Genomic DNA, 25,634 nt, shown 5'->3' with positions numbered 1-25,634 from the left:
CTAGGGTAGGGGAAACCTGGGCTGATTGGGGAAGTAGCCACAGCTGGCCCTTATAAGAGGGCAGTGGACCAGGAGCAGTCAGTCTCTCTCTACAACCCCAGTACCTGCTTTGGCCTTTAGCAAGGCCCGCAGCCTGGGGATTTGCCAGGCTGGAGCTCCCCAGCTCCTCTTGCCTTTCCCCAGCACTGCTCTACTCCCAGTACCCTGAGTTCCCAGGCAGCCTGTGGGGGTGCCATGCGGGTCGGATAAAGCACACGACCAATGTGGTTGCAAGCTGACTCAAGCTCTGTTTATTACAAGCTTTCTTTTATAGTCTTTCTTAACATTACATAACACAATTAGGCTATAATTACACATCTACCGATTGGACAAGAAGGAGAATCATGTGTTTATCACATGTACAGCCCCACACTGATTGGTTCAATTGTTCCTTACATAAGGCCTCATCTTATGTAACCACCAGGGGGCCTTACATAAGGCCATGATTTATTGCCAGGCAAGTGTCCCATCGTGACCCTTACCCTCTCATGGAACTTTACATCCCCACAGCAGCCAGGTCTGTCTCGCTCCACTGCTAGAGAGAGAGAGAGACTCTGACACAGCTCCTCCCTGAGCCCTTATAACATGGCCAGGTGTGGCCTGATTGGGGCATAGCCCCAGCTGTGGCTGCTTCCCCAATCAGCCTAGCCTTTTCCCACCAGAGTGGGGTAACTGTCCCGCTACAGTGACCATGTCACCTAGTACCGGAATCCATCTTAAACCTGCTGTTTTTCCATTTAGAAGGAAGGGTGGGGACCCAGAGAGACAATGGATTCCTGCCTTGTGCCAAAGCTATAAAAGGGGGTGGAACAGAACAAAGGGGTCTGCAGTCATGAGAAATCCCCTAGTTATCACCTGAGCTGGAACTAACAAGTATTGTACCAGGGGAAAGGATTGGGTCCAGACTAAGAAGGAGTCTAGTCTGTGAAAGAAGCTTATTAGAACATCTCTAAGGGTGAGATTTACCTGTATTCAGTTTCTTAAATGTATTCGGCTTAGACTTGTGTGTTTTGTTTTATTTTGCTTGGTAACTTACTTTGTTCTGTCTGTTATTACTTGAAACCACTTAAATCCTACTTTTTAATGCTTAATAAAATCCCTTTTGTTTATTAATTAACTCAGAGTCAGTGATTAATATGTGGGGGGAGCAAACAGCTGTGCATATCTCTCTATCACTGTTATAGAGGGTGGATAATTTATGAGTTTACCCTGTATAAGCTTTATACGGAGTAAAATGGATTTATTTGGGGTTTGGATCCCATTGGGGTCTGGGTGCTGGAGACAGGAGTATCTGTTGAGTGGTTTTCAGTTTAAGTCTGCAGATCTGGGGGCGTGGTTCAGACCCTGGGTCTGTGTTGCAGCCAGCAAGTGTGTCTGGCTCAACAAGACAGGGTTCTGAAGTCCCAAACTAGAAGAGAAAACAGGCTCAGGCACATCAGATAACAGGCCCAAGGGGGTCTCTGTGACCCAACCTGTCACAATATGTTTTTGACATTTCCTTGGCCTTAGTACTCAATAAGCCTAGGGAAGTGATCACTTCCCATTCCGTCATCTTTATAAATTTCCCACCTGCATTTACTAACTATAGTAATTGTTGCAGTTCCCAGATCCAAAACAGAAAAGGATTTCTTTGTTGAATTAAATTTAGTAGATGATCTTGTATTCAATATTAGGTTATGCATATCAATAAATTGTACTAAGCGTTTACCATTTCGGTCACCTTTCTTAGTACCCCATAGCTCATTATGATTATTAAAGTCTCCACAAATTATGAATGGGTTTTTGACTGTATTAATTTTTTTAGTTCTATCCCCCCCCTCCCCATTTTTACATAGAGCATAAACATTATAAGTAAGGCTAAAACTTTGTCACAGAGGTCATGGAAGTCATGGACAGCCGTGGGGAGCAGGGGGACCCCCGCTGCTCCAGCTGCCCGCTGCTGCCACTGTGGGGCTGCAGTGGAACTCCTGCAGCTCCTGACCCTTCTGGATGGCAGGGGGCACCCCGAAGCTCCAGCCGCCATGGGCGGCAGGGTGGCCACGGGGGGCTCCGAGCCACCGCAGGGGGGGACCCTGCAGCTCCCCTCTGCCTTGGGCAGTAGGAGACTCTGCAGTTCCCAGATACAGGCAGAGGGGGACCCTGGACCTCTGAGCCCCTGCCCCCACCCCCACAGCTGCCCAGCGGCTTCCCATTTTGTCATGGATATTTTTAGTAAAAGTCAAGGACAGGAGAGATTCCAGAGGACTGGAAAAGGCCAAATATAGTGTCAATCTATAAAAAGGGGAATAAGGACAACCCAGGAAATTACAGACCAGTCAACTTAAGTTCAGTATCCGGAAAGCTCGATTGGCCACACATGCTTAATGTTGCCCCTGTTTCCACAAGGGAGGTTAAACACATAGTTGCAGGAGCCGATCTTCCCACAACAGAGCTGGTCATGGACGTAGTAAAGTGGTCTCCTAGTCAAGCCAAGGCTATTGCTGAGAGACTGGGGCCACTGAACTGTGATACAGCTGTTGCATGGCTGGCCCATGTTTGGCAAATGTAGCCCTCTGCTGATGGCATGGACTTCACCCAATTGGCACAGTTATGTGCCTCTCCTTGTGATGCAGATGCTCTAGACATAGGCATAGGTTCTTGGGAGCGGACTGCCACTGGACCCCAGGAATGGATAAGTGCTCTTAAAATATTACTGCCTGCGTCTTCCCTTAAGAAACTGTATATAATGGAAGAGCAGAAACCAGGAGAGGCCCCAGAAGCTTACCTAATTCGAAAGAAAATGCTGGCAGCTCTCTCTGATTCATTACCCCAGACAGAAGAGAATGGGATTAGCACTTTCCAGTATCAGGGACACGAATCAGTACAGAGCATTTATGCAGGATTAAATTCGCAGACAAAGATGACCATGGGGACTGTTGATTTAGAACACCTAACCTGGAGTGAACTAGTGGCAAAAATCAAACAAGCAGGAGATTTGCTGCGAGAAACTGGTGTCTTAAAAAGACAGGTCAGCAAAAAGACTACCTCAGAGCCCGTGCAGGCTATCACATTTACAAATAATGGTCCTCACTCTGCCAGGCGCCCTCCCAATTCTAATCCCCCTACCTCCCACAACCCTCGGCAGCGCTGACCCAAAGAGACCCGTAGGAACATGATTTGGAAGGAGCTGTTGAATTTAGGGGAGGATATGGGAAAATATGATGATCAGCCCCTCAGCATCCTGATTAATGCTTTGTTTCAGGTCATGCGGAGAACGGAGTTAATACAGGGAGCTCCCTCACAATCCACTGCCCCGGTACGGAGTGCATCCCCCATGCCCACTCCCTGTCAAAGCCAGATCCCTGCCCCCTCTTCTGAGTGGAGGCGCTCAAGGGAGTCTGACAATCATTAGGGGTGCCCAGTTCCCCGTGGGCCTCCCCAACTGATCACAAGACTTCATTGCAACGTATGGGGGAGACCCACTGTGAGGGCTACAGTGGGAAACCCTGGGATATTAGCCCAATTACTAGTAGACACCAGAGCATCAGTAAATATTCTAAGTCCCCGGTGCGTCTCCGGAGGGAAACCCATCACTAAACGGGTTCAGCTCAGCAGGTATGGAGGAGAAATCCAGGAAGCTCCGGTTTGGCAGAATGTTCCCTTGCAGATTGACAGACTAAAGGGACAAGTAGAATGCTGTGCTCATGAGGGAAATGAGAAGAGAATCCTAAGTGTTCCTTTCCTCCAAGTATTTCAGCTAACTGTGGATCTCGCTAACGAGTGTTATGGAAATTGGAAGGAGGGCCTGCAGAAATCTCTGCTGTGCATCGTTGTGCTGCTACAAAGGCACCCACAGCCACTCTAACCTCCGTTAATGATCCCTGGGTACAAGAATTTCCCGGTGTATGGACTAAAAATAAGGCAGAGTGTGGGAAAATAAACGCTGAGGTTTTAATTGAGGGAAAAGATCCCCTTCCTCAAAGGCAATATAAATACCCAGCTGCAGCAGAGGAAGGCATTAAAAATACTGTAGACTGTCTCATGGAACAAGGGGTGCTCGTGCCTATGAAAAGTATTGGCAATTCACCAGTGTGGCCAATCCTTAAGGCAGATGGGGTCACTTACAGAACGACAATAGACTTCCGTGCATTAAATGCGGCCACCCCTGCAGCAGCCTTGGTAATAGCTAAATACAATGAAATCATAGCAGCGGTAGCAGCTGGCTCAAAATGGTTCTCTGTGATCGATTTGGCTAAAGCTTTCATGGCTATCCCCCTCCATCCTTCATGTTGGTATAAGTTTTCTTTTACCTATAGGGGACAACAATATGCCTTCACCCGGACCCCCCAAGGTTTCCATTCTTCCCCTAGTATTTGTCAGGCCCACGTCACTAAGATGTGGAACCAGTTGCGCCCTGACCACCACTCTCACGTAATTTCATACGTGGATGACATTTTAATACACACCTCCACTTCAGAAATGAACAGGGAAATCACCAGGGAGGTGTTGACTCTAGTGCAGGAAACTGGATTTAAGGTAAATAGAGAAAAGGCTCAGTTAGTACAGCAACAAGTAAAATACCTGGGTGTGTGTCTTGGGGAGGATGGCCGGAATCCTGATCAACAAAGGGTAGAAACGATAGGAAAGCTACCTGCTCCCACAGACACACAAGCCTTACGAGCTCTCTTGGGAACTTTTAATTTCTCCAGAGAGTTCATTGAAATGTTCTCTGACAAATCCAAGCCTCTGTACCAATTATTAAAGAAAAACAGGATTTAGGAATGGGGACCAGACCAACAAACTGCCCTGGCCACCTTGAAATGAGATTTGGCTAGTGCTCCTGCCCTGGCTTATCCTGACCTTGCCCTGCCCTTTGTGATTCAATTGGCCTCCTCAGAGACAAGCATTGGAGCCACTCTCAATCAAAGGCAATGTGACAAGTTCAGAGTTATCGCATATGCCTCCAGGCTCCTGGATCAAACAGAGCAAGGCTTTACCCCCTGTGAAAAGGAGTGTCTTGCATTGGTGTGGAGCCTCACGCATTGGGAATTTATTATTGGAGGGTCGAAGGTCATTGTTCAGACTGTGCACTCTCTGCTCAAGTACATCATATCAGGGAAAATACAGGACGGCCAGGTCTCTAACTCCCCCCCCCCCATTGCTCAATGGACCCTCGCCCTAATAAACTGAGGAGTCGAGTTTAGAACAGAACAAGCCGTTTCACCAGCCCCATGTGGGCTAATTATAGAAGGAGAGGAGCATACCAGCCCCCTCCCCCTGGTAAAATACCTTAAGTGGCCAGTCAAGGGAGGCATGAGGCTTGCAGATGCTAAACAGAAGGGGTTTGTAATTTGGTTTATAGATGGCTCAAATTTCTACCATATGGGTCATCCGCGAACAGGGTATAGAGCCATCCGCGTAAATGATGGGGAGATGCTCCAAGGACCAGCTGGCCCCCATTCTGCCCAAGCAGAGGTGGAGGCAGTTAGAGCTGTCCTTGCTTATGAATCTCGGGACACTTCTGTTGCTATTTACACTGACTCTGACTGGACAGCCAGAGCAATCACTGTGTGGCTCCCCCTTTGGTTGAATAGAGAGATGGTAGCCAAAGATGAGCGCTCCATCTCTCATTCAGACAAATGGAGACAAATTGCAAATCTGATCAAGGAAAGAACTGGAGACACCTGGGTGATTCACACAAAGGGGCATCAAAAAATCACTCAGAAGAAGCACACTGGAACAATAGAGCTGATGCCTTAGCCAAAGCTGCTGCTACTAGTAACCACACTGAAGACACAGACCAGGTAGAGCAAACAGAGGCAGTGTCCACCCAGGGAAAAACTTCAGGCCAAGAAATAAGAGTAATCCACCCAGTAGTTCCACTGGGATTACAGATTAACGATAACTCAGTAATGTACTGCAGAGATCCTAACACTTGGGCCTGGCAGAAAGATAATGTGTGGAACACAATAAATGTAAAAGGGTGTAAAAGAAAAGAAGGATTGGGCTATATCTGTGAAGACCAAGCATTGGAGGAACATGATGAATGCTTCTTCCCACAATCTGGGAATAAGTCTCACTGTTCCTTCGATGTTATCGAGGAAGAGGGGTCTGTTATTGTCTATGTTGGTAAAGCATGTGTGTGTGTGTAAGGACAAGATGTAATATTGTATTGATTAATGGACATTGGATCCAACCCATGGTGCTTTACATTAATCGCTGTTTCCGTAATGTAACCACCATTGTTAGTTGTGATATTAAGTTTACTGTGCCTATATGGACTGTACAATATTTAAATGCCTATCCTGAGCTCTACAAGAAGGTTTCCCCCATTTCAGCCAGTTAAAAACACAGGCCATCACTCCTGGTGGGAGACTTTGCTTGGGTGGAGCCCCAGTGCAACAGGTCTTTTGAATATCATGCTTCACCCCATTGTGATGATCATTGGTTTCCAAATTATACTAGCAATTGGTCTGGTTCTGCTGGTTTGTTGGATACAACGACTGATGTGGCGGCTGCAATGGATGGAAGATCAGACCCAGTACCACGGAGTAAGGATGTGATGGGGATACTCGCTCAGCGCAAGCACCCCATCAACGGGGGGACTTGATACCAGTCAGGTCTGTGTTTATGGGGAACCAGGGTGCAGTATCTAGCCTGTCTGACTCATGGAAGACACCCCGCCCCCAAGTCTCTGTTTGAACCAAAACAATCAAGAGAAAAGGCTTGCAGAGAGCAGTGAAGGGCATTGGGAGACACACCTAGACCCCTCCTGACAAAGGTGACCAGATTAAGACATCTCCATTAGTTACAGAATGGAGAACAGAGGCAACTCCCTTAGCCTCATCTGCATGAAAGATGGGACAGGGAGACATATCCATTAGCATACAGAATGGAGAACAGAGAACTGCACTGAACTCTGGGACCAGAAAAGCAGGGAAGCACTGCATCATGGGGGATCTCTGCTCCAGATGTTAATGAACCTACGCCTGCACACACCCAGCTCAGCAGTTATCAGACCAATTCTAGGAATGAATCCTTGATTGATATCCAAAGTACTGAAGCAGCCTAATTGCATTGTAAGCTCCCTGGAAGAAACCACCACCCATAGCCAAGAGTGATCAGCTCCTATTGTCTAGCCTAAAGAAAACCTTGAGTCATCACTTTACCCATAAACAAATCTAGTGTTCTCCCTTGAACCCTTGTTGTTTCCCTACAAAAACCCCTACCTATGTTCAAGTAAGTGTTCTGATGCATGGACCCAAACTCTGCATCAGTTGCACTTGGATTTCATCTTCTCTTGACTGATCATGCTGGGGGCTCTGCCAGTCTCCAGCACTCAGGACTCTGAGCTACCACCATCACCTGGGAACCCCGACCAGTTCAAGATTCAGCTAGCGGTGAGATCCTTCTCTCTCTCTCTCTCTCTTCTTTTCTACCTTGACCCAGTCCGCTGAGTACAGGGGCATATAATGGTGGCAGCCTGGAAGAGCTGTTCGACCCAGCCTGCTCAGGTTTACTCTATTCCGGTGCGGTACCTTTGGCACATAAAGGTGGCAGCTTGAAAGTGCTGATTGACCCGGTCTGCTCAGACTTGCTCTGTTAATGTATGTGTGTGTGTTCATCCGGTGCTGGGGCTGGAGGAACCCAGCCTTAGGGAACCTAGGTCCTGAAGGATAGCTCCATTGGGAGGGGACTTGCATCAGGCAGAAGTAGCGCTCCATATGAAAACATGCACGACACAAACAGTACATTGATAGAATTACAGAACACCCTCCCCCCCCGAAGAGTAACCCTAATAAATGAGCATACCCCAAAGTAACGGGCAAATCTGGTAACACCCACTTTTCCTAAGAGTGTCATTATTCTCTTCTCCGTTATTTCCTGGTTCCTCTTTTTATGGTGTGGTATCTGCAAACAAGGAAATACCTATTCCTGCACTCATCCTTTTTTGGAGGTCGTTTATCATGTTGAATAAAGTAGGGTTGATTACACTCCCCTGTGGAGTATTGTTTGTGATTATATATATGCTAGAGTAGGCTTTCCCTACTTTAACCTGCATAGTTTTTACTTAAGAAATCCTTTGTTTACCTATATATTCTTCTTTTTTATGTCCATGGATGCTATTTTATGCAATAAGCCCTCTCTCCAGAATACATCCGATGCTTTTTCAATATCTAGGAAAGCTACTTATTTCTCATACTTTTTTGTGTTTGTCTGAAGTCTACTATATAATCAGCTGTACTCCTTCCTCTCCTGAACCCACTTCGTATGTTCTCTGTAAGTACATTTCTCTTTATATATGTTGTTAATCTTTCATTCTTTCCATGGCTTTACCCATACATGATGTAAGGGCAATTGGCCCGTAAGCATCAAGTCTTGTTTGAAGCTTATGAGGTTTCCACACTGGGACTACAAACGCATGTTTCCACTCCATTGGTAGCTCACCTTTCCCCCAAAAACTGTTGTACAGTTTTAGCAGTATTTTCAGACTCCATCCAGATGTTTTACCATTTCATTACATATGCTATCCTCGTCTGGTGCAGACTTTTTGCTTTTAGCTATAACTTTTTGAAGTTCTCCCATACAGAAGTTTTCATGTTAATATCATAACCTCATCTTCCTCCCACCTCTTCTAGTTCTCATGATTCTCTTTCATGATCTCACCTCAGTCCCCCCCAGATTTCTATACTCTGATTTTCACCATTACTAACATTGTAGAATATTTCTACTAAGGCTCCCATTTTTTTTCATTGGAGCTTTTAATTCCTTGGCCTTCTACAATAAGCCCTAGTATAGTATTACTTATTCTATGCTCAGCTCTGCCCACTGCACTAGTGCAACCAGGGTCAGCTGCCGGTGAGCCTGGTGCCTGCCCCAGTGGGCAGGGTTGGGAGTGGTACAGCTACACTGGATTCAGAGTAGCAGCCGTGTTAGTCTGTATCCGCAAAAAGAACAGGAGTATTTGTGGCACCTTAGAGACTAACACATTTATTTAAGCATAAGCTTTCGTGGGCTACAGCCCACTTCATCGGATGCAACTACTGGAGAGCTACACTGGAGAAGCTGCCGGCGTAAACTCCTGGGAGCAGCCCCCCTAGGCTGCTGCTTTTGCCACTGTGATTCCTGGTAGAGCCCTGCAGCTCCATGGATACTGATTTATAACCACAGATATCCACATCCACAGATATAAATTTTGTACCTGCACAGGGCTCTATTGACCTGGGGGACCAGTTGAAATTGGGAAGCAGAAATTGGCTCTGCCTATTTCCTATTATTTGAAAAATGTACGAGGACCGAGGTGCGAAAAGAAGAATTGTTCTGGAAAACCAAGACAGATGGTAACCCTTTCTATCCTCTATCGCCACAGCCTTCCTTGACTAATGAGCGCATTGTTATAACCGATGACTCTTTCCTGCCTTTCTGCCCCTTGTTTCTTTTCTAGCTCTGCCACAGCCACACATTTATTTTTCCTAACTCTGACCGGCCCCTGCCCCTGGGCTAGCTCCTAGGAGTCCGTAGTCTCCCTCAGCGCTTCCACCGCCACACAACGCATAGCTCAGCCTCAGCCCACCGTCCTCCAGCCCAGCCTTGCCCCACTGGACCCCATCCCTGGAACACCCCAACCGGCCCCCCACCACTCAGCCTCTCCATTCACTCTCACACACCCTCCCCCCCTCCCCGGCCTTTTACACTGGCGCCAGCGCCTTCTTTTCCCGCCGGTGAAAAAGTGTCTCGACTACACCGGCCAGTCACCGCCCTTCTTAGCTACCATTGGCCAACAGGAGCCATGATGCTACCCCAGGGGCGTGGCTTATTCTCCTGGTCACCAGCCTGCAAAAAAAAATCCTCTGATTGGCACGTGAGCGGAACCAGCGACAGAGCTTCCCCCGCGCATGCGTAATGTAGGTTCATGGCCTAGGCTGCTGGGGTGGCTTCGCGCTGCTCTCTTAGCCATTGGCGGGCGGTTCGAACGACAGCGGATGTGACGACGTGGGCTCCTTACCCGGTGACCGGAAGGAGCCGTTTGAAACGACGGAGGCCGGGCGCGGGCAGGTCGGTAACTAGCGGGGTTATGGGGGAGCCTTTGTTGTGACTGCGGGGTGGGGAGCGGCGCGAGTCGGCGCCCGGCAGATTCGCCCCTTTCCCCAGCCTCGCCCCGCTCCCGTGCTGCTGTTGCGGCGGCAGCGGGGTGTTGTGTTCGGCGTGGGTCGGTCCCCCCTCCCCCCCAGCAATATGCGGAGCCCAGACTCCGCCCGCAGCTGGCAGAGCTGCGCCGCTGGGGAAAGGGAGTGGGCTGGCAGGGGGAGGCCCCTGGGGTGCCCGGCGGGCCGGCCTGCCTCGCTATAGACTTGGGGGGGGGTGTTTCCGGGCCTCAGGTGGCGGCCCGGACCCCGCTCTTCTGGGCTCCCAGTTTTTTGGGGGGGGCGGCTGCCCTATCTGTGAACCACTTTTAAGGGGAGGCAGGATAATTCTGGAGAGACGCTAATCCCTCCGCACCCCTCCGTGTGCTTTGGGGCCCCATCCTGAGAGAATCCGGACATGCAGGTGTAGGCTGAGCCATGGGGTAAAGCACAAACGCTGCCAGCCTGGAACAAATGTTTGGGGAGTGCCCCCTTCCCTTGTCTTCCCACGTGCACTAACTACCCTGCGCTGAGGGTCAGCTAGTGACCTCAAAGTCAAAAAGGCCAATGTAGACAGACCATGTGGGTAGACTGTATACCCATGGCGGATGTAAACTGGGCAGTTGGGAGAAAGACAATGAAGTCGGGTTTTAGAGGGCTTGTGTGGGGAAATGGTAAGACACAGAACACTAGAAACTGCCTCTCCCAAATAAGAGTGTGTGGTGCTCCCTCATTATAGTGAGTGGTTGGTTACTCCAGTGATGCCTACAATGCAGAATTCTACTGAATAGATGAATCTAGTTTATTTTCAACCTTCTTGCACTCACTTCTTGCACTACATTGTACCAAAAGCTGAAATATCAAACATTTAGAAGTGGCTTCTGCTTTACCGATTTAGTTTATGCTTCTTCCTCCTCCTGAAATTTCAGTTCTTCAGTTTTTGCACGGAAATTATCCTTTCCTATTTCAGTAGGAAATAGAATGTGTCACTCTCTTCTTCTCAGTGTTTTTCTCCCTCACTGCCTATGTCAGACTTTTGATTTATAATTTATTAGCATTGATGAGGGACAGATACCAGTAGCACATAAAAAAAAAAAATTTGTAGTTAAAAGGTCACTGAAAAACTGGTTATTTTCTAGTCATTTTTACAAGCAGACTGTTGCTGATCTGGCTCACAACTTCATACGGTAGAGATTCCCCATCTGGTCTGTGGAGAATTTACAGGTCATATAATCCTCACTCTCCTTGTTTCCAGTTGCTGAATTACATTAAAAGACAGTTTAAAATACTTTTTTTTGTAATATTACTTTTTCTTGAAAGTAATTGTGAAAGAGTGGGTAAGGTGGTCTGCATGAGGAGGAGGTAAGGGCCATGACGCGCCATTTAGTCCATCCACCGTTTGAAATATTCTTCCACAGCAGGAGGTCTCAGACTTTCAGTCCAAATAACCAGTACAATGACCTTTTATTGATATGTTTCATAAATTGAATGGAGTTGTAGCATGCATGCTTTCTGAGGCCCCAATCTCTCAGTGATTGCCATGTGAATGGAGTTGTCGTCCATGGAGAGCTTATTGCAGGTTTAGTGGCTAAGTGATAAATGCGTTTGATTGTAAGCTTGTAGCAAAGACTTATGCTTAATGCCATTGAGTTTTTTGGCAAAGTGCAATGAGCATGAGTATCTTTATAGATTTTTAGGATTGTGCCGAGATTTTTGATTTCCTGTAAGTATTTTTAAATACAGTATGTTTACTTCATTCTCTAATGTTGTTTTGATACAGAAGTCAAATATTCAATGTATGCAAAGATGAAAAGAAAAGTGGCAAAAGGTGGGAGACTGAGGCTTAGTCCTAATGAAGAAGCTTTACTTTTGAAAGAAGAATATGAAAGACGACGAAGACTAAGGCTGCAGCAGGTATGTCTGCATTATCAACAGTAGTTTTCATTTAGATGGTTGAAGAAAAGAACATCTGCAGTTTAGGAATACACTTCTTTAAACAGCGACAAAGAGTCCCGTGGCACCTTATAGACTAACAGAAGTATTGGAGCATAAGTCTATAAGGTTAGTCTATAAGATGCCACCGGACTCTGTCGCTTTTTACAGATCCAGACTAACACGGCTACCCCTCTGATACTTTTTTAAACGATACTGTCACACAGCAAAATTTTCAGTTTGGTAACATACTGTGTTGTGTTTTGCAGAGTAAGTTTGTGAAACGCTTTCATTGTCAATTAATTGTACCTTTTGTGGTGGCTTCTCTCTTCAGTGCTCTTTGCCCACGCCCCATGGAGCTCTGTCCTTGCTCCTTTTCTTCCTCTACACCTTACTCCTGAACAATCACATCTGAATGTCTCTCTTCAACTACCACCATTCTATGTTGACAATGACCACTTGGATATATTTTTCTACTCTTGAGGTATCACTTCCATACAGACTCACATTCTTGATTGCCTTTTAGGCATTCCTTCTAGATGATGCATTGCCAAATCGAACTAAACATGATTAAAACTGAACTTCTCCACTTTCCGCTTAAACTTCCTTTTTCTCCGTGGTCACCTTTGGGGAAATTCTATGATTCTCCATGTACTACAGCTTGGTGCCTTAATATAAAATTGAACTCTTCTCCCCTCTCTTTGCATCCATGTGGCTGATAAGTTCTGTAATTTTTTCCTAGGTAACATACTTAAAATCTATCTCTTTCTCTCCGTATCTACTACTCTTACTCTTATTTCATCCCTCATCTACTGCAACTTTCCTCTCGTTGGTTTTCTGGATACTCATTTTGTCTTCCTTCAATCTATCCAAAATGCTGCCATTAAATTGTCTACTTTAGCTACTGCTGTGTCTGGCCCATCTTTTAATGCCATTATTGGCTCCTCCTGGTACAAAGGAAATGTAAGCACCTTGCCTTTAAAGTTCTTCAGAGCCTGGCTTCTAATTGCCTTTCCACCCTTGTAACTTTCTGAAAAAAATGCTGCATTTCCTACTTCCTTGTACATTCTCTGTTTAGATTGTGTGGTCTTTTGGGCAGAGACTTTCTACAACTAGTAAATCTTTCATTCAGCAGTACTCACTGATTTGGCAGGAGTATGTTGTAACAACATGTGAGACTTGTTTGCTAGCCTCTTCTTAACTCTCTCTGTTGACAGGTGACTTTTGTCTTGTATGGAGAGAAGGATATTAAATTGAAATTAATGGAGATATCCCATCTCCTAGAACTGGAAGGGACCTTGAAAGGTCATCGAGTCCAGCCCCCTGCCTTCACTAGCAGGACCAAGTACTGATTTTGCCCCAGATCCCCAAGTGGCCCCCTCAAGGATTGAACTCACAACCCTGGGTTTAGCAGGCCAATGCTCAAACCACTGAGCTATCCCTCCCCCCTAATAATAATGCATAATGCATAATTCAATGCATCATTGAATTATGGCTGTTAATGGTTGATGAACTGTAGCTCATTATGAATAGTCTTACACATTTATTTAAGCTTTTTAGTTTGGAAAAGAGAGAAAATGGCAACTTAGGTATGCTCAGAACCCAATTAGGTTGATCTGAGTAGTCAGTAAGGTGGATGAGACTGAAAGAGTCACCAGTAAGTTGGTTAAGGGTCTGCGACAAAAATAAACTCTGGTAAGTCACTAATAAAATGTAATTTACTTGCTCAGGTTAGAGAGCAGGAGAGGTACATTGCCGTGCAGATAAGACAAGAAGTGAAGCAGAGGAGAGATGAGCAGCTACATCAGTTGGCAGAGGAACTGAAAGCAGAGTGGTGGAAAGCACAAAATCAGAAGATTAAAGCCTTGGAAAAACTTTATCTGTCAAGTTTAAGAGCTGTGGGAGATGGACACAGACAGGCAAAGGAAAATGTAAGTAAGCAAGTCACTTGATGTTGTGTCATCATCAAGGCTAACAGAAAATATTTACTGAACTAAAATTATAAAGATTATGGCTTACAAGTTTCTGTGACGCTTCTGACCTTGCACTTCTAATGCCTGAAGTGATATGTTTTAAAAAAAAGCCAATTTTGAAAACTTTGCAAAAATATTGACATACACCTTTATACACAAACATGTTTCCATGAGATAAGGCATGGTGTGTGGTACTATAAAAGTTTTTTATTGGTGTTTATAAAGCAATGCAAATGTAAATAAAGGATGAAAATCTTCAGGCCTCAGAGTGCAAAACAGCCTCTAATTGATACGTTTTAGGAAGAAACAGGGTTTCTCATGACTTCCTCTAAAGAATCTGGTACAGGTCACGGTCAGACAGGATGGACAACTGGTCTGATTCAGAAATGTAATCTTTTAGGCAAACTTCAGAAGAAACCTGTTTAAAACTCAGCATAAACAAAATACATGATGGTGTATGAGAGTATAAGTTTTATTGGTATGTGTTTGGGATGACTTGTTTGCTTCTTGTGTAAATAGTTATCCCAGACACATACCAAAAAAACTGTTATATAGTTATACACGATCACATCTTTTCTGAAACATACATGTGAATGTACGTGAACATCTTTACAAAAATCCTGTGCAGAGCCCATCACATAGCTCCTGTTATGGGCTGCAAAGGGCTTTATCTGGGCTTTCTGCGCTGTCACAGTCCCATCAGTGGTTGTAAACTGTTTGCACAAAAACTCGATTGTTTTTCCTCTGACTTACACTGGGCCAGATTCAGAGCTCATTGAAATAAAGGAAAATCTCTCCAATGACTTCTGCGGACTTCGGGTCAGGTTTGTAGAGAGGAAGGATTGTCATGCCCCTAGCTCCATGCATTAATTGTATGTCTAAACAGCAACTAGACACCTGTGGCTAGCCTGTGCTAGCCAACTCTGGCTTGCAGGGCTTGGGCTGCTGGGCTGTTCAATTGCTATGTAGACTTGTGGGCTCAAACAGCCCGAGCCCAGTGAGCGCAGGCCAGCTGCAAATGTCTAGTTGCTGTGTAGACCTACCCTAGAAGTCAGGAGACCTAGCTCTGCTACAGATTTCCTGCATGACATTTGGTAAGTCACTTAACCCTTGCCTCGGTTTCTCCATCTATAAAAAGGGGATTGTGCTACTTCACCTGGTGTTGAGACTTAATTATTACTGAACAGCTTTAATATCCTAGGATGGAATGTGCTGTAGAATTGCATATTGGTACTATAATCAGAGGAGGCAATTAATTACAAAGGATAGAGTTACTGTTGATGTATCCTAGGAATTGGCAACAGTGGAAAAGGAGGTACAAAAAGGATGTGGCGTTGTAAGGAGCTTTTGCTAAAATATTCCATTGTTGATAAATTGTGGTAATGGTTCTTTGAAATGCTAGTATCACTTTGGTATGAAATTGGTATTTTGAAAAATTCTTCTTGCTTCCAATAGATGAAGTTAGCAGTCAGTGAGTAGATGCAGAGGGAAGCTAAGCTTTTCAAACTGTTCCAATGAATGACATGGGGAGAGGAAAGGGAGAAGAGGGAGGGCACGGCAAATTTGTTACTATTGGTACAGTACCATACAAAGAGCAAATAAGAAAGGCAATAGAGTAAGGGAAAGTGATTATCCAGAATATTTAGATTCTTGCCGCATAGGATTAAACACAGTGGTGCATTTCTATCATATGAGTTGATATTTGTTAGCAGTAATACTTGAATTGTCATGTTGATAGTATTATAAGTAATTAGAATCTGGGTGAAGTGTTTATTATAACATTAATTGCATTTCATTGTAAAGGAACCTGATTTGGTGGCTCTGGCAAAGGAAGCAGAGGAAAGGAAACAAAGAGCAGAGAAGAGACATAAGGAAGCCCTGAAAGAACAGAAAAATCAAAAAGAAAAATTGTTGAAAGAACAAACATGGTATATAGCGGTAATTTATTTGTCTTTAAAATGCAGATTATAGTGTATAAAGAGTGAAATGCAGGACTTCTTGTTTGGTACATTTTTAGTTTAGGAATTCCATGTAGTGCTTGATGAAGTTATGGAGTTTGGTAAGAATTCTAGCTTGAGAAACAAGGGGATAAAATGGTCAAATGAACTAGATGGCTCAGGGAGCTCTCAGTGCGATGAAGGGCTTTTCACCCTCATCACTGGTTTCAGCCCACTTGGGTAGTTGACAGCTGTTCAATGACATATTAAATGAATTGATCTCGGTTCTGTTCCTGAGGGACAGATATCCACTTCATAAAATCCACCATCATATTTTTCACTGGCTGTCATGCTTCTTAGTGTTCTCAGCAGATGAGTTCAAATTTGAACAGGTGTGAAAAAATAAATGTGTTAAAAGATAGTATTACTAGAGGAGAGATGAGGCACTATAGGTAAGTTTGTGTACATTTGAAAAATTAAAGTGGGCTGACCAAAGTGACACATGCAGCCCAGTGATATTCAGGAAGCTTATTTGAAAAGAGGGGTTGATTTTGTTCAGAAGCTTGTGCACTCTGCAATTCTGATCACTTTTTGACCATCTGCATTATTTCAAGATATTGATTCTTCAGTGTTGCCTTTCATTTTCAGTTGCCTGTTCACTGATCAAATTACGTCTGTTCACTCACCCCTTGAGAGTTATTATAAGGGTACATACAAAGATTAATTAAAATAAATTTTTAGGTTTATCTTTGATTTTTACAGTGCTAGTATTCCTGTTTGAACACTTTTTCCCAACCATTCTTTGTTCTTGCCTAAGGCGAACAAATGCACGTAAGCATGCAATGTATGTGGAAAAAGAGAGAGCTGCCAAAATTGCAAGCCTGCCACCACCTCCACCCCATCCTTTTGAGGTGAGTATCCAATGTGTGGGGATGGTGATAATTTCAGGGTAAAATATAAGCATTACTGTGGCTTTATTCTGTCTTCTGGAAGCATAACATCTGAATTCACTATTTGCATGTTGTAAGTTGCAATAGTTCACCAAAGACTATTCAAGGGCAAATTAAAGAATTAATTTTTATGCACAAACATATTCCTTGTCATTAGGTTTTTTATATTTAATTTGGTTTGTGGTGGTGGTGGGTTTTTTTGTTTTGTGAGACTAATATGATTTTTCTTGATTAATGAGCTCTTTCAGTCTTTATTACCATTGAGGCAATTAAACAAAAGTTTAAATGCCCTTCCCCCAAAATACATATACAGCCCCAATCCCCTGTTTTAATGATTTAATAATATACTTTGGTTTGCATGTGTAACTGAGAGCTTTAAGATTCTGTTAGCTTTTCTTCTTGAGCTGTTTTTGCATTTTCTTTGTTATGCTTGTGGAATATGGAGTACAGAATATATGCTAGAACAATTCTGTGACGGTTTGGGCCCTTTGGGGTGTCACCTGATGTGCTGAGACATCACTGAGCCTGTCTATTATGCCAGCCTGGGTTCCCTTTACCTGGCCTTGCTGGGTTATGCTCACAAGCCTCTTCCAGCCAAGCACACAGGCAGGGTCACACCCAGCTGCACAGAGAGAGAGAGATCCAGTCTGGAAAGATTCAGCCTTAGGGGCTTGCTCCAGCCCTCTGATGCCCACTCCTTTTAAGAGGTACAAACACAAAGGTTTTATGAAATTCGCCCCCTGCCTCAGTGTGGAGGGAGATATGCACAACTTCTTGCCTCTTCCCGCCCTCCCCCTGTTAGAAATTACATAAACTGGGTTATATTATAAACAAGCAATAAGTTTATTAACTACAAAAGGTGAATTTTAAGTGAATATAAGGGATAACAGACAGAACAAAGCAGATTACTGAGCAAATAAACCAAAGTACGCAAGCTAAGCTCAATATACTTAAACAGGTTACACAATGTAATTTCTTACCCTGAATGTTGTTTTAGGCAGGTTGCAAAGTTTCCGTGGTTCAGAGTTTGTTATATTTCTTTTCAGACTGGACCCCTGTCTCAGTCTGAACTCCTCCCTTGCCTTCCCTTCAGGTGGCTTTTGCAGTCTTTCATCTTGGGCAGACAGGCCATGGAGAGGAGTCGTCCCATTTGCCTTCCTTCCCACCCTTAAATAGGATTTACATAAGGCAGGAATCCTTTGTTTCCCCAACTTGACCCTCTTCCTTTCCAATCATATCTCACATGAGCCATCTTGCATAAAGTACATCTCAGTTATGTCATATTCATATCATATGCATATTTTCATAAATAATAGGTAATGACACGTCACAAATTCATTTTGTTAAAACCAGTGGTCTAGAAAAGTGAATGAAAACTAAGATCCTGATCCTGCAGTAATTTTGCATGCACAGACATGTACATCCACTTGAAGTTCCATTGTCTGCTTTTGTGGGGCTTTTGTGCACCACAAAGGTCCATCTATTGTAGAATTGGGGCCTAAGGTTGAAAAATAACATGAGACATACTTTAATATTAGAGAAAGAAGTCTTTCAAAACTGTCCCTACCGTTAGCTCACTTAATATACCTGTTGACAGTATATCCACTTCTAATATTGAAGGATCACAGTATATTATCGTAAAGTGTATGAAAGCCTAAGAAATTACTCTCATGGCAGTGGCTTTTAGATGTGAATAATTTGGGCCTTGATCCTACAAAGCAGTTATGCACATGCTTGACTGTGAGCACACAGCTCAATTGACTTCATTGGGAATACTTACATAATTTAAATTGAGCAAGTGCTGTGCTGGATTGAAATCTTAGTAACTGGGGGTGGGGGGGGAAACTGCTGGGACCCATAATTTTTCCTTTGAAAAATTGTTATGGTTCTTATAGAAGCACAACAAATTGTTTTAAATTGGTAAACTCTTCTTGATTTCAGCACTCTTAAAAATAGCTTAAACTGTGTTTTGTTTTGTTAAAGTGCAGAAAAAATTGCTGCCTCTAAGATCAGTGTGCTGGAGTAGAGTGAATTTTTTTCAGGCTGGATTGTAAACCCCTAATAGAAACTCTGACAGATTCTTAACTCCAGAAGCAGTAATAACATTGATCACAAATGGAGAAATAGGCCACTAATTGTTTTTGCATCCTAAAGAGATTTTTTTGTAGCATTAATTGGAAAATTACAGCCTTGTGACATAACTTTCTCATCTTTGCAACAAATATTATTTGCAACTCTTGCATAAAATACTGGAGATTTGATTAAAATGTAATCTGTTAATGTTAAATTTTCAAATATTTCAAAAGAACTATATCTCATTATATTCCTAAAGTTGTAGGGAATAGGGCTAGCAATAGGTAATCTATCTAATTAAGTATAGTTATGGGAATTGTCTATTTTCAAAGCTATAATTAGTATCTATAAATATTTTAGTTTATGTGGGTTTGTTATAATTACTTCCATTTATTGTCCCAGATAATTCTGATAGCTCTTATTTTTATATTGTTTGACATTTAAAATAGTTAAATTGTCAGTGGGGCTATATTATTGATGCAACACCAATATTTCTAGACTAGAAAGCATGTGTTTTCAATACTTAGAGTAGTGGTAGTCTCATTCCATTGGGAAGGTTGAAACTGGCTCCCCAGTATAGCCAATCATCTCCCCACGCCTTAATACAAAAACAAAAAAACCTTGAAATTCTGCATGCTACATCTTACCCCGGGGTAGAAGTTTTTCTGGGAAACCTAGTAAAAAGCAGACAGCTTTGAAGTTATTGATATTTTGAAAACTTAGCTCTATTTTCTGAATTTTTTTAACCCTCTATTATTCATGATCTATCAGAAGTGGTTTGGCCTAGAAATTCCACATTTATTTTGTTGGCCTTGTGAGAAGTCTTTTTTTGGGGGGGGATGGGGGCATCTTGGAGGGTGGGAGAGCTGAGGGGAAACAAATAGAAGGGAGATGGGGGGGGGGGGGTTAAAAAGATAGGGTTTAAAGGGCCAACACTTATAGTGGAATATATATTGGCCACCTTGATGTTCAAAGTGCTGGGCTGTGCCAGAGGCATTGGAAAATATAAAAAGGTGTAGAGATGGGAGTAGAGGACTGGGGAAGGCATATGAAGGGGTGGCATGGAGTCTTGGAATGGGGGCCTCTGAAGGAGACATGAGATAGATGCACATGAAGGAGACAGAACACTGATGGGGCATGAGTGTGGATGGGGAGTACAGAGGACCGCAGGAGTAGAGGTACAGGGTATATATGCATGAGACATGGGGAGAATATGTTGAAGTTTTCAATGGGGATAAAGGCCAACCGTCGCCTCTGCTGCATTTGTTTGCATCATACCCTACTCAGGTATGACTCGCATCCTCTCACACACCATCTGTGGGCCCCTAACATCTGCAGGAGAGAAACCTTGCTTTGGTGGGCTGAGACCCCCTCCTGCAGATGTTATACACCAACCCAATTTAAACCTTTAGGCACTCATTTTAAAAAGCCCAGGGAAATTCAGAAACGAAGTTTGAAGATTTGTTTCAATTAAGTGTTGCTAACTCATCTGTTTCCCTTCCCTCCTCCCAATTGCACACATTTTGTAGGAACAGCGTAGACATTTGCTAATATAAGGAATGTCTTTTCTTGAACAGAACTTCTAGTAATTCTGACACCATCATAAGACATTTAGGCATTTGTAAACGTAGTCTGCAGTTGAGTGTATTTGAGAGATTTTATTTTTGCTTTGTTATTTGAAAGTATATTGTGTAATTATGGTTGTCCTACATTGTGACAGCTGCTATAATTGGGATCTGTATTAGTACATTAAAAACAAAGCACTTTTAAATTAAGGTAATACTGCTGAAAATTGGAACCATATCCTTAAGATTAATGACAGTTGGCAGGGAGGAGTTTGCCTTGGGCTGTTAGACCCTGTCAGTCATTAAACCCTCTCGATATGCCTCATATTGAATGTGGTTTGTTAGTTAATATATACATAAAGTTTGAAAATGCATGCAAATCATTTATTTATGTTCCATTTAGCTCATAATGGAAAACAGTGCCGCTGGTAAAGTAACTGATTATTTGTACTTTCTGCTTTTTAGAACTTTGAAGTGAAAAGACTGCCTACGGTGAAGGTCTATAATGCTGACAATTTTTCTGTTACTCATCACCATCTTTCTGAACCTTATGTGGATAGAGAAATGGACACACAGCAGGTGACTGATATCAAATATGCCTATGGTGTATGCTCCCTTATTTCAGTACTATTGTATTGTATCTATGGATTTTAAATCTGCTGCAACAAATATTCGTTTCACAGTACTTGTTTAAAATCTAGGAGTTGGTATCACATAATTAAAATGAAAACATGTCAGCTAATTTGGATTTCAAATGGTGAAGACTGTAACAGTGTACATTGTGCGTATGTATTCGGGCCCCAGTCCTGCAAATACTTACTTGAGTAGTCCCATTATGTTCATGTTTGCCTGAAATTACCTAGGATTGTTAAATGTTTGAAGGATCGTGGCCTAAAGACTGAGGGTATGTCTACACTACCTGCCGGATCGGCGGGCAGCGATCGATCCAGCGGGGGTCGATTTAGTCTAGACGCGATAAATCAACCCCCGAGCGCTCTCCCGTCGACTCCTGTACTCCCCCACCACAAGAGGCTCAGGGAGAGTTGATGGGGGAGCAGCAGCAGTCGACTCACTGCGGTGAAGACTCCACAGTAAGTCGTTCTAAGTTACGTTGCGTAACTTAGATCGATTTCTCCCCCCCCCCCCCCCCCCCCCACCTTCCCAAGGACTAGGGCTAAGAGCAGATGCATCAGAGTGTTTCATATGTGAAACTTGGAAAATGTTTTCTCCTTGTTTACAGGCCATGAGTTTTCACATTAACTTTTTTCAACTCTCAGTGGCCAGATTTCAAAAGGCTCTTACTTTGCAAAACTCACAGAATGTGTTTATTTTCCATATGAATCTGGGAAGACTTCTGTTTTTTCTGTTGTGTAAAAAAAATAATAATAATAATTCTGCAGCCTGGTATGAAATCAAATGTATAGCACTGTCTGTATTCAGCATTATACCTTGTATTGAATGAAAAATCCTGGGTGTTTTTTGGTGTAGCCAAGCTATTATAAACGTATAAGGGATCTTCCACAGTAGCACTTGAAACTAGAACAATTTGACATCTCAAAATGAGAGGATTATAGATGTCACTATGTACATGTTCAGTTGAGAGCTGTATACATTACAAGTTGTGTATAGCCACTCATAACTACTTTTTAAAGTAGTTTGGCTGAATAATTGAATACAGAATTACTCATTTATTGTCAACTGTATTTTGAGTCTGCACAATTCTTTGTGATATTTGAACTGTTACTAATTGACTACCAGCCAGATGCTCGGTTAGTAGCTGAAGAGGAAGCAAAGCGGTTGGACGAACTACAAAAAGAGGGAGAGAGAGATAGGAGAGAACAGCTTGAAAAAGCACATCTGAGAGGAAGTCATGCCTTGAAGATGGTCCATTTGGCACAAGTAAGCAAAGTAGAAAATGTTTTCACCCCTCAGCTCACACTGTAATTCTTCATAAATGTCAAAATGACCAGCAATTAAAAAAACAAACAATAGTAAACTGGATTCTAAATTAATTGGTTTGAATTAGAACATGCTGACTTCAGGAAAGACCTTGGAATAATGGATGTTTTCAAAATGCATATCCTTAAAAGAAAACTGTTCTCATTTTGCTCAGCCCTGCAATCAGAAAGTTCAGAAGGTAAGAAGCAATTCTCTGTCATTAAAACGAAAGGGATTTGAAAATTAAAGGAATGCTGCAGATAGTTCAGGTTTTGTGGCTAATGCCCAAATTTTACAAAACCTGATATAGCAAATTTTCAAAATACTTGAAAACAATAAATAAAAAGGTTTTTGGTTAGGTATGGGTTCTGAGTTGCAAACACTGGAAAAGGAATATTGAAATAAGTGCATAAGAAGTGGGAATGTACATTTTGGCTTTTAAATTGACTTATTTTTTTACCAAAATTGCGCACATACAAACATATACATAGTAAATAATGCCTGAGACTGATTTAAAAAAAAAAGTGGTGTGAATTTGAGCTATTAATTTTGCAAAGCTTGCGAACTCTGCTGGTATGCTTCTAAGTTCTTTGCTTCTGAACTATTTGGCTTGATCTTGAACACTGCTGCCCCTTTAATGTAAGGGTTTTTAACTGAAGTCCTGCAGTGTGAATAAACTGCTTAAAGTGGTCTAAATCAATAAAGTGGTCAAACAGCAGGTACAATTTAGGCAGATTCAAAGCTTAAGCATTTCAGAACCCCCATCTCTCGCAGTGTTCTAAGAACTGTAGTGATTCCTTTAGTGACCTTCAAAAATGTTCATAAAACTATTATACTGATTTTCTTCAACTCCGGATTAAGTTTTAATGAAGGGTAAAGTTTTCAAAAGTGCGTGAGTGAAAATCAATGGGACATAGGGTTTATAATTACTTAGGCATGTTTCACATTTTTACTTGACATCTACAAAAGCCTTATTTAATACGCTATAATCAGACTTTCTTCCTACTTTAATTCTTGCTTCAATGCTAAATGAACATTAAAAACTGAATATTGAAACATTTAATTTTAGGCAAAATACAGTTCTTTTAAACATTTAAAAATGAACTATGCTTTATATTAAGTAATAGTGAAATTCCTGACTTTGGAAGTTGAACTCTAATTCTGATAGTCCCTCTCATCCCCATTTAGGTATTTAACTGTGTTATTACATAATGATGACACAGCGCTCAGCAATACCCAGAAGTGAGTGTGAATAACTAGGCTGTTCTAAAGTTAAAACATATTCTGAATTTAGCTACTCTGCTCCCTTCCTTTCCTAATGTTATAAGAGATGGCAGAGTGATTTTTAATTCTGCATAGTAAAGGTGATTGCAAACTATGTACATTTTAACCCAGCATTCTTTAGAGGCAGCAAGACTGATAAGACTTAATCCACAAAATATTAGCTGGGAGGAAGGTAATTATCCTCACTTTCCAGGTGGGGTAATCTGAAGCAGCAGCTACCTTTTAGTAGGAATGCACGAACTTTACCTCCAAAAGCTTACGTTTAAATTAACTTTAGTGACAAGTTAAATGAGTTTGTTCTCAATCTAGCCCATGTCCCATACTGCCATAGTTCAGCCCCAAGCATCTCTGCTTGTCTTGAGTCTGATACAAATGAAAAAGCGCTGTTGGCTGGGTGTTTCCAGTGATCGTCCTACCACTTTTTGGAATTCACATCTCCCTGGATACAAAATACCCTGATCTTTTGAGTACATTGTGGAGCTCATCTTCCCCCCCCCCCAAGTTGTTTGAATATGGGGGGAACTTTAAAGATGACAAACTGTTGTATGGGGAGAAGGATTTAATTTCTGAAATTAACTTACTTACTAGTGGTGGGTTATGTTTGTGATATAATTAAGTTATATCTAGGATGCCTAGATCACATACTACTTTTTCCCCCACAGAATCCCTGTGCCTCATTAAGTATAGGGATGAGGCAGAAGTTTGATATTTTATCATCTTTCAGTAAATGGACCCAGGCCTTATTTATTGTACACCGTCTACACCTTGCAGTGAACACAGAATTGTTAATTGCCTTATGGCTGTTCTGTGGTGCTTATCACCAAAGTATCTGAGTACTTCAGAAAGATTAAAGAAGTTATCTTTATAACAACCCCTTAAGGGGAGAGAGATTATTTTCATTTTACAAATGACAAGTGAAGGCACAGATTCAGCCCAACATTTGCAGAAGTGTCCACTAATTTTTGGAGCCATGGTGATTGGCTACCCAACTTGAGTCATATAAGGTGTGATTTTTTTTTTCTTAGGTTCTATGTAACTGCATCTCTTATTGACTTCAGTTGGAAATGAGAAAAATGGGACTTTTGCCTCTTTTGTTTTTTTATAATTTAAGAAGGCTGAAACGTTTTTTTAAAACCTATATTTCTGCCTTTTTAATTTTACATAAGCAATTCTGCTTCTGTTTAGCACAAAGGTCTTGATGGCAACTAGAGAATTAGAAAAATTATATCACAAGAGATGAGTGAAAGTTGAGCTTTGAAGAAAAGAATGGATTTTAGTCACTGTTAAAACAAAAACCAGGGAGTTACAACACTTGTTTAACTTGACTAACAGTTTGGAGAAAAGAAGTCTTCCTTAAATATTCAGTATCCCCAATCTGTCAGGTACAGTTTGCGAGCTAATGATATATATAATCTCCTCCAAGACTCCAGCCAGTCATCCAGCAAAACTAGGGAAGACCAAAATTGACTGCTGATATTTCTAAGGTATAAAATAGAAGGAAAAATATTTAAAACAGACTTTCAGAGCTTTTATACATCATGACAATGCAAGGAGAGTACTAGCCCAATCTTTAAAAAAAAATCCTTTGCAGGTCAGCAATTTAACAAGGACCGAATGTTTTGTTCTATAAAATAGAAAATGTGGAGTTCTCCTATATTTAGGAAAGTTGGCCTACGGGTATATTTTCTGATCTTTAACATTGTAGCGGATCCTTCAGTGCTATTATGACTCTTCATGCCAATAAATGAGTGTAGGATATTCTAGATTGATATATTTTAAGAGGTGTGTGTGTATTTAAGCTCAGGAATTTTGTATTCCAGTATGAAGCAAGCATTAAACA

At 42.4% G+C, this 25,634-nt stretch overlaps 1 protein-coding gene across 1 annotated transcript in view; it reads left to right on the top strand.

Moving 5' to 3' along the window:
- The first annotated feature begins 10,779 nt into the window (after positions 1-10,779).
- The window catches only part of CEP295 (centrosomal protein 295), a 47,279-nt gene continuing 32,424 nt past the window's right edge, over positions 10,780-25,634 (top strand). Inside the window, exons 1-7 of the mRNA XM_065407725.1 lie at positions 10,780-10,816; positions 11,923-12,056; positions 13,805-14,005; positions 15,851-15,975; positions 16,802-16,895; positions 21,038-21,151; positions 22,331-22,471. Of these exons, the coding sequence (XP_065263797.1) occupies positions 10,780-10,816; positions 11,923-12,056; positions 13,805-14,005; positions 15,851-15,975; positions 16,802-16,895; positions 21,038-21,151; positions 22,331-22,471 (846 nt within the window). The remainder of the gene's footprint in view (positions 10,817-11,922; positions 12,057-13,804; positions 14,006-15,850; positions 15,976-16,801; positions 16,896-21,037; positions 21,152-22,330; positions 22,472-25,634) is intronic.

The sequence above is a fragment of the Emys orbicularis genome, chromosome 1, assembly GCF_028017835.1.
Source record: "Emys orbicularis isolate rEmyOrb1 chromosome 1, rEmyOrb1.hap1, whole genome shotgun sequence".
Lineage (NCBI taxonomy): Eukaryota > Metazoa > Chordata > Testudines > Emydidae > Emys > Emys orbicularis.
Note: the sequence above shows the minus strand (reverse complement) of the source record. Positions and strands in the feature narration are given on the sequence as shown.